This window comes from Tamandua tetradactyla, chromosome X (assembly GCF_023851605.1).
Source record: "Tamandua tetradactyla isolate mTamTet1 chromosome X, mTamTet1.pri, whole genome shotgun sequence".
Classification (NCBI taxonomy): domain Eukaryota; kingdom Metazoa; phylum Chordata; class Mammalia; order Pilosa; family Myrmecophagidae; genus Tamandua; species Tamandua tetradactyla.
Window position 1 is genome coordinate 155,079,170 of NC_135353.1, and position 12,964 is coordinate 155,092,133.

Genomic DNA, 12,964 nt, shown 5'->3' on the forward strand with positions numbered 1-12,964 from the left:
AAAAGAATCCAAACCGTTCTGTTTCCTGCTTTATTTTATATATATGTTTCCCCCAGTACCTTTGGATTTCCTTGGAAACCATAATCTTGAAAGCAGGGTTCTTAACTTTTCTTTAAATTGCCATGGAATTCCTTTGCCAGTGGTGAAGCCTATGTACCTCTTCTTGAATAATATTTGCAAATGAATAAAATAAAACCCATAGCATTACGAGGGAAACCATTTATACTGAAATACAGTTATCAAAATGTTGCAGTTCCTAATATGCTCTCTCTCTCCCTCCTCGTTTTTCTGCATTTTATTCCTGTCCCCCTCTCCTCCCCCTAACTGTAGAAGTTAGGAGTCTGATACAGCCATTTATCAGCGGCAAAGTTTCAGAAAGCTTTTAAAAATGAATATGTTAGGAGGAGTGTGTTGGATAGAAAAGAGAAATCTTGTTTATGCTCAACAAATAACTTGTATTTAGAATCTTCCTTCAGTTTTTCCTTTGAAATTTTGTATTCTCATTTCGCTAGAATGACTCGGCATGAAGAATTTAAAAGCAGATCAAACAAAACTCTGTAAATATGTTGAATTCTTTTGGGCATTTTCCCAAAATCAGCCTTGCTAACGCAGAGAAAAGCAATGTGCTTTATGTATTGGATTTTCTCCTCTGAAGATCTGAACTGCTTCCCCTAGTTAGATGCTTCTTAGGCTGGGGGAGTCAAGCCAGAGACACTCTGGAGAAGTTTCCCTATGGTATGGTCTGCTGTGTGTTGGGTCATTCAGATTGAGGGAGGAGGCATACTGAAAAGACAAAACCAACGCCTGGGATGAGTCTAAGGAAAGGGAGAACCAGGGAGATGCTTAGAGTCATCAGTGAGGTTTTCAGCCTGGTTCCTTGATCTCACTGATGGGAAGGGAAGACTGGGAAAGAAAGATTGGCTGAGATGGTGAAAATAATTAATCAAGTTGTCTTTTAACAGATTCATAAGTGTAAAGTCAAATGGAAAAAAGGGAGGGAGTCTGTTGGAATGAGACCTCCCTAAGGTGGGTCTGTTTTATTGTCCCAACTTTATATATGAAATACCAAGGCAAAGAGCCAGAGAGTGGGCTCCAGGAGGTGGTTGCAGTGTGGGCCCATTGGATTATCTGTCTCTCCTGTGTTGTGAGGCCCAGGATTCTCTTTATGTGCTTTAATGCTATCAGTGTGGCACATGTCCTTGAGCCATAAAATCATAGTTCAAGCATCTTTTCAAGTGGCTCATTCACACACCATTTTTATACGATGCTTGAGGTGGAGGACATTATAGTGGGAAATGTTCTTAATGCCCATGGCACCAAAATGGTACGTGTGGCTTCTAGGAAAAAATCAGGTGACAGCATTGACAGAAAATATCTACATGCAGCTCTTCTCTTCAGAAACTCAGTTTGTTAAATGGATGGCCCTTTTCTCTATTACCCTGGCAGCAGAAACTCAATTTCTTTCTCCTCTGTCAGTTGCCTGATTTTAAGACAATTGCCTGTTTTCAATGGCTTCTTTAAACAGGGCATTGATCTCTGATGTTTGTAGAGCTGAGGAGGGCCTAGGTCAGGGACTTGTGTCCTTCCCTGGGTTTCTAGCTTATGGCACCTGGGCCTGCATACTGATGAGAGTGGGCAGTTTTGATGAAATAGGTCATCACAACCATCCTGAGGGATATGTGAGTGTTGATAAAGGAGCTGAATTTGTTGAAAACATTGTACATGAAAGAGCTGAGAGGTCAGGGTGGAAGAGGTGGAGGCAAGACATACAAATTGACACTCAGAGATAACTAGAATCTAGTAGGGGTGAGGGCCGTGGTAGAGAAAAGCAGTAATTGTTGGGGGGACCGAGAGAAGGGGTTGTGTTCCCATTCTGTTGAGTGAGTGGGGGAGTGCTGGCTCAGAAGATGGACACAGTGCCCCTCTGTCTGGAGGAAGGTGGCTGTCTGTATCGTGTGGGCTGGGGGAGTCAGGCTGGGAAAAACATCACTGGAGCGGTATCACATAAGCTCTTTTGGGGTTCATCAGGGGACTGCCTGTGAGAGCCTGATTTCCTCGGAGGTTATGTGACAGCATCTGATCAGAATGGTGACTAGTCGGGGGTACAGGTGTGGAGCTGTTTCTCTGTGCTCACACCTCCCACTGCCTTTGTCGACCAGCGATAGCCAATTCTGATTGGCAGATCAGAGCCCCTAGTCTTTCCACCTGTCAGAACCACCTTTCTGCCGTATTCAATTACTATTTGTTTACTTGAGGAATATGAAATAACTTTATTATTAATGTCATCAAAGCCTAATCATAAAGATAAATTTTATAATGCAAGAAAATTGTTTTAATAGGTGACTTTGGTGTTTAAAGAAGAAAAAGCTGTTGTAGTGAATTATGTGCTCTTTGTAAAAACAAATTAGCAAGCAGAAGCATTTAAATGAATTGCTCTTTACGCTTGCCCTAACCTTCCCAGAAGTAACCACTGTTTCTTTGGGTGTATCCTTCTGTACCATTTGCTGTACCTCTCCAAATGTATTCCTTTCTCTCAGTCATATCCTTTCTCTTATTTAATTGTATTAGGCCATAACATTAGTTGAGTATTGTGTGAACCATTTATTTATTAATAAGCAGTTGTTGAGTGCCTACTCTGAGCTAGGCTCTGGGTAATCAGGAGTAATATAGTTGTCCATGGAACTTATAGTTAAGGAATATATATGTGTATATATGTAGATGTATACATATATATATATTTATAAAATTGGGATCATTATATATATATTATAGACTATATTTTAGACACCTTTTCACATCAGTCCATATTGAACTTGAGTCCATATTGTGTAATGGGTGCTGAGTATCCATGGCTCAGATATACCATGGTTTAGGTAGCCATTCCCCATTAATGACATTCAGGATGTTTCATATTTAGATTTCTGTGCATGTATGCATTTGCTGTTAGAAACAAAACTGGCCTGAACATTCTTATACATATATCACTGCCCACTTAAGACAAATATTTTCTACCTCTTAAGAGGACCAAATTAAAAATCAAGTATTGTTCTAGTTTGCTAGCTGCCGGAATGCAACACACCAGAGACAGATTGGCTTTTAATAAAAGGGATTTATTTTGTTGGTTTTTCAGAGGAAAGGCAGCTAACTTTCCACTGAGGTTCTTTCTTATGTGGAAGGCACAGGATGAGGTCTTCTCTCCAGGCCCCTGAGTTCCAACAACTTTCCCCGGGGTGACTTCTTTCTGCATCTCCAAAGGCCTGGGCTGAGCTGCAAGTGCTGAGATGAAGAATGCGGAGCTGCTTAGCTTTGCTACATTGCGATCTCTCATTTAAGCACCAGCCAATTAAGTCAAACGTCACTCATTGCAGCAGACACGCCTCCTGGCCGACTGCAGATGTAATTAGCAACAGATGAGGTTCACATACCATTGGCTTATGTCCACAGCAGCAAGACTAGGTATGCTCACCTGGCCAAGTTGACAACTGAATCTAACTAACACAAGTATACATAATTTTTTGTTCATATATATCCCTGCTCTGCTGTTTGGTATGGATAATTGGTAGTGGATCTCATATTTGTAAGGGGAAAGCACTGAGGAATATATTAAGCATTGCTTAGTATTACAGATACTTTGGCCTACAGTGTTGATAGAGCATGAGGCTCCTTTAACACAGTGGCAAGACTATAGGGGCCACCATCTTTCCATCCCTAGAGCTTCAAAAAATTCAGGGTGGCACTGGCTTTTAAACACACTTTGAGCACCATGTTGAGGCTTTAACTCTCTTTCTCTACATCCTTCTTGTCCTTCTTCAGTGTCCCTCTAACTGCCTGGGAGTTTGTAGTCACAAAACCATGACCCTCAGACGGAACTGTGGGATAAGTATTGATTAGTTCATCCATCCTTTCGTTTTTCAAGAATGGATTGATTGTCTACTCTGACAGGCACTGAACTAGGTCCTAGGGATCAAAGACAGTAAGACAGGGCCCTTGACTCCCAGAGGGGGCAACAGACACATCAACTGATAATGATTCTGTGTATATCTGTGTTCATGTCTATGTATCAGTTTCTCCTTCCCTGGATTCCTTCCACCTTCTTTTCAGACTTCCCTGCCTTTCATTGCCTTCTGTTGGGCAATCTGCCCACTTCTAGGCTCTCTCCTCCAAGCTATCATGCATACCCTTATCATTTCTCTCTAGAACACTGTCCCCATCACATCTTGTTGTCACTTCCCTGCCTGGACATCTCTTCTGGTTCCTCATTGCTCACAAAATATAGTCCTCATCCTTAGCTTGGCATCCAAACCCCCCCACCCCACCCTAAAAATTACTCCCAGTCTGCCTTCCTGGTATTATTTTGGATTGGTGGAGAGGAGGGCTGAAGACCATGACTTACTTAACCCATGTGCCTTGGCTGCATTATCAAACCTTTCTGTGCCCCTTCATAAAGATGGGGCCAGTCCCCCACCCATAACCTCATAGGGTTGGCATGAGGACTTGAGGAAAGGCATGTAACTTGAGGTGCACAATAGACACCTAATGTATGTTAGTTTTCTTCATCCCCAACAAGATTAAGTTGATTTTCTTTATGTGACTTCTAATGAACCCCCTGGCTCCCCTCCCCATGGCTCAGGTTCCCTGGTGGTTCTGTAGTTTTCTCTGGTATTCTAGTGGGACTTGGGAGAAAATGAGACTGGCATAACTAAACTGCTTTTCAGATGACTTCTCCCTTTGAAATTGCAGGCAGATGGATTTACTGTTTTCTGCCATGCAAATATGTTGATTGTACACATCCCTATGAGAATCAAGCAGGCTCATCTCCAGGGACCAAACAGTGCTGGTTAATTAAATACTGTACATTTCCACTGCAACAATCCAGCCACAGCCAAGAGGTTTTTATACAGACAGATCCAGGGGTTCCTTTTAGTTATATTATATTTAAACATGATGATGAGTGGAAATTTTTCCAGTAACGGGTATGTATGATCAGTAATTCAGCTTCCTCTTCCATTGCACCAGACTCTGCTGGATGTCCCAGGTAAAATGTGTGATTCTCCACATTTATTTAGTTTGGTTTATATTGCTTTTCCATCCTGAGGTAAGAAACTTGGCCCCTTATATAAATTCAGGTTTCCAACTAAAGAACAGCTACTTCAAGCAACTAGCATGTTGCTCATTAACTTGGGGAGAGGTTGTATCTCCATCAGTGTTTTGCTAATGAATCTAGTGGAGACCACCATTACCTCCACACCCAGTCCCCCAAGGAACACATTGTCAGAGCTAGAAACTACTTACTGTAACTGTTCAAAGGATCGGGGCACAGTGGGGGGACAGGTGGGGAGATGCATAATGAAGGTCCTAAATACATGGTCCTGAAAAAGTCCCATTTATTTTTAGGTTGATGCTCTTCTCTGGACGATAGGATCTATTTAGATGTCTCTCACTCCTAGCTGCATGTTCAAATCACTAGAGAGCTTTTAAAAATCCAGATGCCCAGGCTGCACCTTAGACCAGTTATATAAGCATCCCTGGGGGTGGAGCCCAATATTTTTTTCGTTCTTCACTAAAATTTTTGCTTTGAAAAATTTCAAATGAACAGAAAAATTGTAACAGATATAGTGACAGCCATATATCCTTCATCTGGATTCACCAATTGTTAGCATTTTGCCATGTTTGCTTTTTCTCTCTCTGTATATACATATGCTTTTTGTTTGTTTCATAAACCATTTGAAAATAAGTTGCATACATTACAGCCCTTCATAAATACTTCTGAATGTATCTCTTATGAACAAGGCATTTCCAATGTAACTGCAATAGAATGAACACACTCAGGACATTTAATGTTAATATAATGCTATTAACTAGTACATATTCACATTTCCCCAATTCTCCCAATAATGTCCTGGCTTATAGCCTTTTGTAAAAATACAGAATCCAATTAAGGACCATATATTATATTTTGTTATCCTATCTCTTTTCTCTCCCTCCCTTCCCTCTCTCCCCCTTCCCCCCTCTCCCTCTCATCTAGAACACTTCCATAGCCTTTTTTTTTTTTTTTTGCTATGGGCAAGCTCCAGGAATCGAACCTGGGTCTCTGGCATGGCAGGCTAGAATTCTGCCACTGAGCCACCATTGCACCATTCCAAAGTAAGGTTTGTTTGTTTTGTTTTGTTTTGTTTTTTTGCATACACAGGCTTCAAGAATCGAACTTCAGGCCTGGCATGACAGGCGAGAATTCTAACACTAAGCTACTGTTGTACCACCTCCATAGCCTTTTAAAAATCATTTGTGATGTTGACAAAAAAAAAAAAACCCAACAAAAAAAAGAGATCAAGTCAGTTCTTTTTTTGTAGAATGCCTCTCAGTTTGGATTTGCACAATAGTTTCCTCATGATTAGATTTATTTTAAATGGTTTGAGTAGGAATATTCTGTAGATAATGAAGTCCTTCTGAGTGTGTGAGATCAGGAGGGGCATGATGTGATTTGCCCTATCATTGGCAGTGTTAGCTTTGATCACTTCTGAAGGGTCCATTTTACCTTTGTAATGAAAAAATAATCTGTGGGGAGATAGTTTGAGACTCTGTGAATATCCTAATCCCCAATAGGTTTTCACCTAGTGGTTTTGACAGTCATGATTCTTGCCAGAATCAGTTATTAATTACTATGACCATTATAAAATGGTGATTGCCTTATTTCCTATCATTTCTATATTTATTAGTCAACATTCTTTTGTAAAGAAGAGTTTTCCCTTTTTGCCCCACACCTATCTTTCTAATTTTATTCTTTTGTTTTCTGTTTGTCTGTCTAGCTGTCTGTCTGTCTGTCTGTCTGTCTAGTTATTCATCTATCCAACATATCAGTATAGATTCATGATTTTAAAAAAATAATTATAATATGCCTCTGAATACATGCTGTAATTGTCCCAAATTTGGCCAGTGGACGCTCCTTCAAGCTTATTCTTGTGTCCTCTTGGAATCATCCCCCAAGTGTTTGAGCACTTCATTACTTTTGGTATAACTGGATATTCTAGACTTGCCTCCTGTTTTTTTTTTTTTTTTTTTTTTACCACAGCCCTGGAAACAGCCATTTTTCTGGAGACCTATTTCCTTGAGGACTGCTATTTAGAAAGGCATCGGTAGTGTTAGGAAAGCTCCCCAGGTGATTTCAATGTGCAACCGAGATTGCAAAACATTGGGTTAGAGTCCTCCAAGGGGAGACCACCTTTTCGCAAAAGCTGTTTTACCAACATCTGTAATTAGTGGTGCTGATTAGTCATTGAGGTTCTTAGATCTGAAATGCAGATCCCCTGACCCCAACCCCAGAAAGTGTAGTTCAATAGGTCTGCCTGGCCTTTTATCTTTCTGATACAGGTGGTCACCAGGACTTGCCTAGGAAAATGTCAGAAATAACCTTAGAAACCGGGAATTAGGGACTTCTGATTTCCTCTTTGACTTTTATCAATGTTTTTTCTCTTGGAGAGCAGTTTCAGGAGACTACCATGTTCTCTAGGCATGTGTGGAGAATCCATCTGATTAATTTAGTGGATTCTTTGAAAATATCAAATGATTTTAAACCCTGGTAATTTGACTTTTGTTCTGTCATGGGGGAGCCGGGATATAAAAAATAGACTGTGTGAGTATTGACGGTTTTCAGTTGACCCAAAGACTTTTTTCACCACTCTGTTATTTGTTGTATATTATTGTGGTCACTTTTCACGTGCCATTAGAGCCCTGGCTGAAGACTGTAAAATATAGATGTATGTGTGATCTGCAAGTCTGGGCCATGGTACCCTTTTCCATTTCTGCTATTTCATTTTTAGAAAAGTGAATACACAGTATTTCCTCCCCATCCATTCCCAGCTTTATTTCGTTAAAATATGGGCCCCAGTTCTCAGCAGCTGTAAGGAACTGCTCCTGATTTGTGGCTTTTCACTTCCTGGTTTCACATTTTTAACCAGCTAATCCATTCTGCAGACTCAAGACCCGTAGTCAAGAATTCTTCTTAAGAACATTCAGACATGGGAGGCAGTGTCCCTCCTTTGAAATCCTAGGCCCTTCACTTACTAGTCCTTAGTGAAATACTTAATCTCTATGCCTCCTCAGTCTTCTTGTCTATAAAAAATGTGTCAATGATCTATCCCAGAGATTTAATGTGAGGATTAAATGGGGTCATACGTGTTAAGTGTTTAGTAGTCTCTGGCGCATATTAAGCATTCAGTAAATGTTGGCCATTATTATTTTATTAAACCAAGCTGATCATTATTGGAAGGTGGTTATGGGGTCGGAGCAAAGAATGAGGGTGTACCTGCTTTGCCATGTATATGTGTTTGTGTTCATATATATGAATGCACGTTCACACATCTATAGTTCATTTCATGTCTTTCATACAGTATGGCAATGACATAGAGGTAAATTGAGTATGCCTTGTAAAGTCTGCCTTATTTATACTTTTTTGGTATGCCAAGTGTACATACACATTTGCGTGTATGTAGATAAAATATGAGTTCATTCCATTTTTCAGTTATGTGTAAGGAGTTAAGTGGCCCTGCCTAGAAAACAGAGTTATGAAAGATGGTGGTAGTGGCACTGATGTGAGTGAGGAAAACATGTCTCCTCTTTCCAGCTGGTCTAATAAGATTTATATTGTTGGCCATTATCAGCAAATACATTTAGTTTTAAATACATTTTAATTTTTTCTTTCAAGATTCAGTTTATTCAATGGAAAAAAAAATCCCAGTGCGTTGTGCTAAAACTTGAGTTCATATGGACTGGGCTCTGAACAAGATGTGGTAACTCTAAAGTACAGCTTAGGCAAGTGCATATGATTTTTCTCCACTTTATATCAGTTTTTGAAAGGAAGTGACATTGCCATCTACCTACATCTTCGAGACAGGTCAAGACCCACTAGTAAATATCAGTGAAATGCCAGGAGAGGGAAATAATGGCAAGTGACATCTTTAAATTTCCTTAAACATATAATACATGGAGCCAACTGAAATATAAAATCTTCCAGCTTCAAGTACCTCCTAGAACTGGTTTCTGGGTTTGGTAGACCTGGCAAACAAGGTGGAATCAGTGATGTGCAGAAGATGAGATTGGGTAAAGCATCAATTCAGGAGTTTGGGAATTATCTGTGATGGATATTAAAAACCAACCTAAGTTGTCCAGTTGAGGAAGAATAACTGTTCTAGCTTCAGGTCAGAGCAGGTGAATGTCCCCTGGGTTCTCTGGAGGGTTTAATTTCTTAGTGTAGTATGTTGGCTGTGTGCTTTATAGGACTTCATGCCACCAAGTGAATGACCTTCTTAGAAATATTGACTAGCCTGGCAGAGAAGAAACAGTAAATGTATCATTCTTCCTGATACTGCAGGCAGGCTGTTGTGAAAGTCTGATGTAGAGTGGTTAAAAAAAAAAAATGTGATTATTGTGTTCCTGGTCCTGAATCTGCTGGGCCTGTCTTTTCTCTAATTCTATATCATTCTCTCCTTTGCATTTGTGCAGCTTTGGGTTAGATGGTACTTTTTACAGAGTATCTTTTGAAAATGTGCACTTACATGTAACTAAGTTTTATGGCTTCAGCTAACACTCTGTTTTCAGATGTTATTTTTAAGTCACTTTGGGCAGGATTTTAGTGACTTTTGTGTTTGCAAGTGTTGGTTTTCAGATATTTATGCCATTTTACTTGTTTCATGTTCAAATTTCTGTCTGCAGAGTTTGCTTTCTAAGATAATATCTAGCAAATGAAAACTTAAAGATTTATAGTAGAATTTCATCTTAAGAGGGGGCAAGTGAGTTGCAGGGGATAGAATGGGGTAGGTGGGTGGGAAGTGCCAAGTTAGCCTTATCATCTAGACTTTCTTTGCTATAAGGAGAAATCTGTATCCTTTTTGACACTGAGTACTTGCTTTGTCTTACAGCATGTCAGAAGCCAGGGACTAGAGGTGGGGTTCTTTGCACTTGGATGCCACTCTTTTTACCCTCCCACCTTGGAAAAGCAAATTGGGGTGGGTCCCTCTATCCCCATGAGAGCCATGCCCTTCTTGGAGTTGGACTACTCTACATGCTGATACTTCGTAACTGAAAATTGGGCCAAGCCCCCTGTGTTTGTTCTTCTTAAGACCGGGGACTTACGGTTTTGTACAGTGGGATGGAGTGTATTTGTGTTGTTGCCAGCATATGATTAGATAAGGTATTGATTCTGAACTTTTGTCCTCTTCCCTCTGGTCACCTCTGTTCTTCCTTAGAAGTGATATACAGGCAGAGAAAAATGAAACAGAGAAAACTAGGCCACTGACTTTTGGAACAGTATTGATCAGTGAACACATTGGATGCAGCAGAGGGGCCTCTACCTTTGTAGAATGTCATGCTGTTTGGGGGCCTTAACATACCGTGTGATCATTCCTGCAGGGACTTCCTATCTCAGGGAAAAGATTAAAAAAAGAAAAAGAATCCCTGTGGGCAGTATCCAAAAATAATTTAAACGTTTCTAAGCATGTTTCTTTTAAGTCGTTGATCCATTTGGTTTTTCCAGGCCAGGTGGTGGCATAACAGATGGTGTGAGGTGGTCAGCCACGAACAACAAACTTCTGAGCAATGTCAGTCTCGTTTCCTATCTCCCATCTACCTCTTCCTGACTTGGGCCTCCACTGCTGCTTGTCTGTCTGTCTGTTTGCCTGCCTGTCTGTTTCGTTGTCTCTCTCACTCACACGTGCACATATCACGTGCCTGATCTCTCTTTCACAATGTACATCTGTGGTATGGATGTCTTGTGGACAGTTGGGCCTGCACTTGAATTAGTTTTAAGCCAGGGGCTCCCAGTTGGGCCACACTGGGTAAGTGAGATGGTGTAACCTTGAGTGTTATCCTCTGGTCAAGTGAAGTGTGCTCCTGGCTTTTATCTTGATTTGCCTGGTTTGGTTCTGTGCTAGCAGCCAGCCTGGGACAGAGCGAAGAGGACGAAAGTAGATTTGTTGAGCCCCTGTGGAGTGTTTGAAATGGTACCAAGAGAACGCCAAGATCTAATCAGCCTTTGCTTATCAGGCCTGAGTTCCAGCATGGTGAAAGGGTCATGATTAGTAAGAAAAAGGCCAGGGTACTTTATCTTTTCCTTTGCACATTTAGGAAAAATTTCCTCTGCCTTGCAGGCATTAGAAGCAGACCATTCTTTTCTCTCTACCACATCACATCAGCTTTCATTAAAAGTCAACAGCAAATACAAAGCCCCATCCATAGAAAACCATTTAAGGCAACACTGTGCTCCAGTGCTTCAGGGGTGGGGTTTTTGCCTTCTGCCCAAATGGATCAGTTTCTCATATTCATGCCTTTCTGACCCGGCAGCTTTTAAACGACCGAGAAGCATTGCTCTGCTTTCTACCGCCTCTCCCTAAGAGACCAGGGCTGCTGTGTCTCTAGCCATTTCCCAGAGAGCATATTTGAGACAAGTCAGCTTAATTTGCCTGCATGCCTAGATTGCCTCTCTGTAAAATGTTATTTTGGGTTAAGGGCCATAGCTAAATATTTTGCTTTTCCCATCCAGGCGAGCGACGGAGGCGCCGATGCCAGGTGGCATTCAGCTATCTGCCTCAGAACGATGATGAGCTTGAGCTGAAAGTCGGTGACATCATAGAGGTGGTAGGAGAGGTAAGCGAGCAATTCCCACGTGTGGGCTGTCAGAACCCATGTGCTTATCCACCCACAAGGAGCCTGTTGCTGCAGACTCTGGATACCCAGAGAGACTCTGATTTATCTCTAGAGTATGGACTTGGTATTCAGTCTGGGGGCCACTGTGGATGTAGAGGGAAGGGAAAAACCTGACCTATATTAGAGGACCTTGTATATGACAAGCACAAACAAGGCTCTTTGTATGTCAGCTCATTTAACTCCTCACAACTACTTTATTTTATAGATGAAGAAACCAGCTCAAGAGACCCTCGAAGAGGCAGGGCTGAGGGTTGAAGCCAGGTTCTTCTGAAATGTGCCACCAGCACTGGAATGGGCTTCTCAGTCTCCACTTAGTTGGGCCTGGGGAATTCTGAGCTTTGACTTCAAACCTGATCATTCAACCCAATTCAATGTTTGTATCTGTCTATACAAACACAGTTTTCCAACTGCATTCATTTCCTGAATGCCATTTGTCCTTACAGATACCCATGATTTACAGAAAAGAAAGAAGTCAAAGAGTTAAGTGAACTATCATTTGGGTGGAAGTGGCAGGGTAATGCTAGAAGCTACATTTCCTGACTCTCATGAACATAAAGTAAGCATGCATCAAAGCTTTATTTAACTCATTAATGAGGGAGCCTGCAAGATGGTAAGACTGGCTCAGAGAGAATTGTGAAAGAGCAAAAGTATTTATAGTGACTAAAAGAAAAAAAATGTTTTATTAAAATTGCTAAGGTCGATGCAAAACTACTTAGTGTCCTTCAGGGCAATAAAACTGTAACCTTTGAGTTCATCTTTTCCAGGAGACAAATCATTTGCATCTCTACTGGTCAAAATTTATTTTCATCGCTATCTGATAAGAATCATTTGTATCGCTTTCAGTTTTCTATCAGTTGACATCTGCATTAATAGAGTTATAAAGTATCTTCATAAACAGTAAATAGTATGTCAAGCAAAAATATTTGTCCCTAGAGAATTGGTTAATGGGATTAGGGGGCGGAAGAAGGACTGCTAGACAATGACCAGCATGGCACTAGAAGGACATGTAGTAATCCCTTTTGCCTATTTCTGAGTTTGGGATAATTTGTATTAATATGTCATTTATTACTTTTTGTCCTTGATACCAAGTAGGTCACATAGGGGACATTTTTGGAAAGTTGACTGGTTGAAAAATGAATGGACAACAGAATAGAACATTTATCCTGATGGTAGGACAGACTTCTTAAGAATGGAACGTGAAAGAAATTCCAGAGGAAAAAAATAAACAAATAGGACAAAAAAAAAAAGCTAAAATTTTGATATGAGT

At 40.7% G+C, this 12,964-nt stretch overlaps 1 protein-coding gene across 4 annotated transcripts in view; it reads left to right on the forward strand.

Moving 5' to 3' along the window:
- The window catches only part of SH3KBP1 (SH3 domain containing kinase binding protein 1), a 404,653-nt gene that overhangs the window by 209,389 nt on the left and 182,300 nt on the right, over positions 1–12,964 (forward strand). For all 4 annotated transcript variants that reach the window (XM_077145714.1, XM_077145717.1, XM_077145712.1 and 1 more), the window contains one exon: positions 11,534–11,637. In XM_077145714.1, coding sequence (XP_077001829.1) covers positions 11,534–11,637 — 104 coding nt within the window. The remainder of the gene's footprint in view (positions 1–11,533; positions 11,638–12,964) is intronic.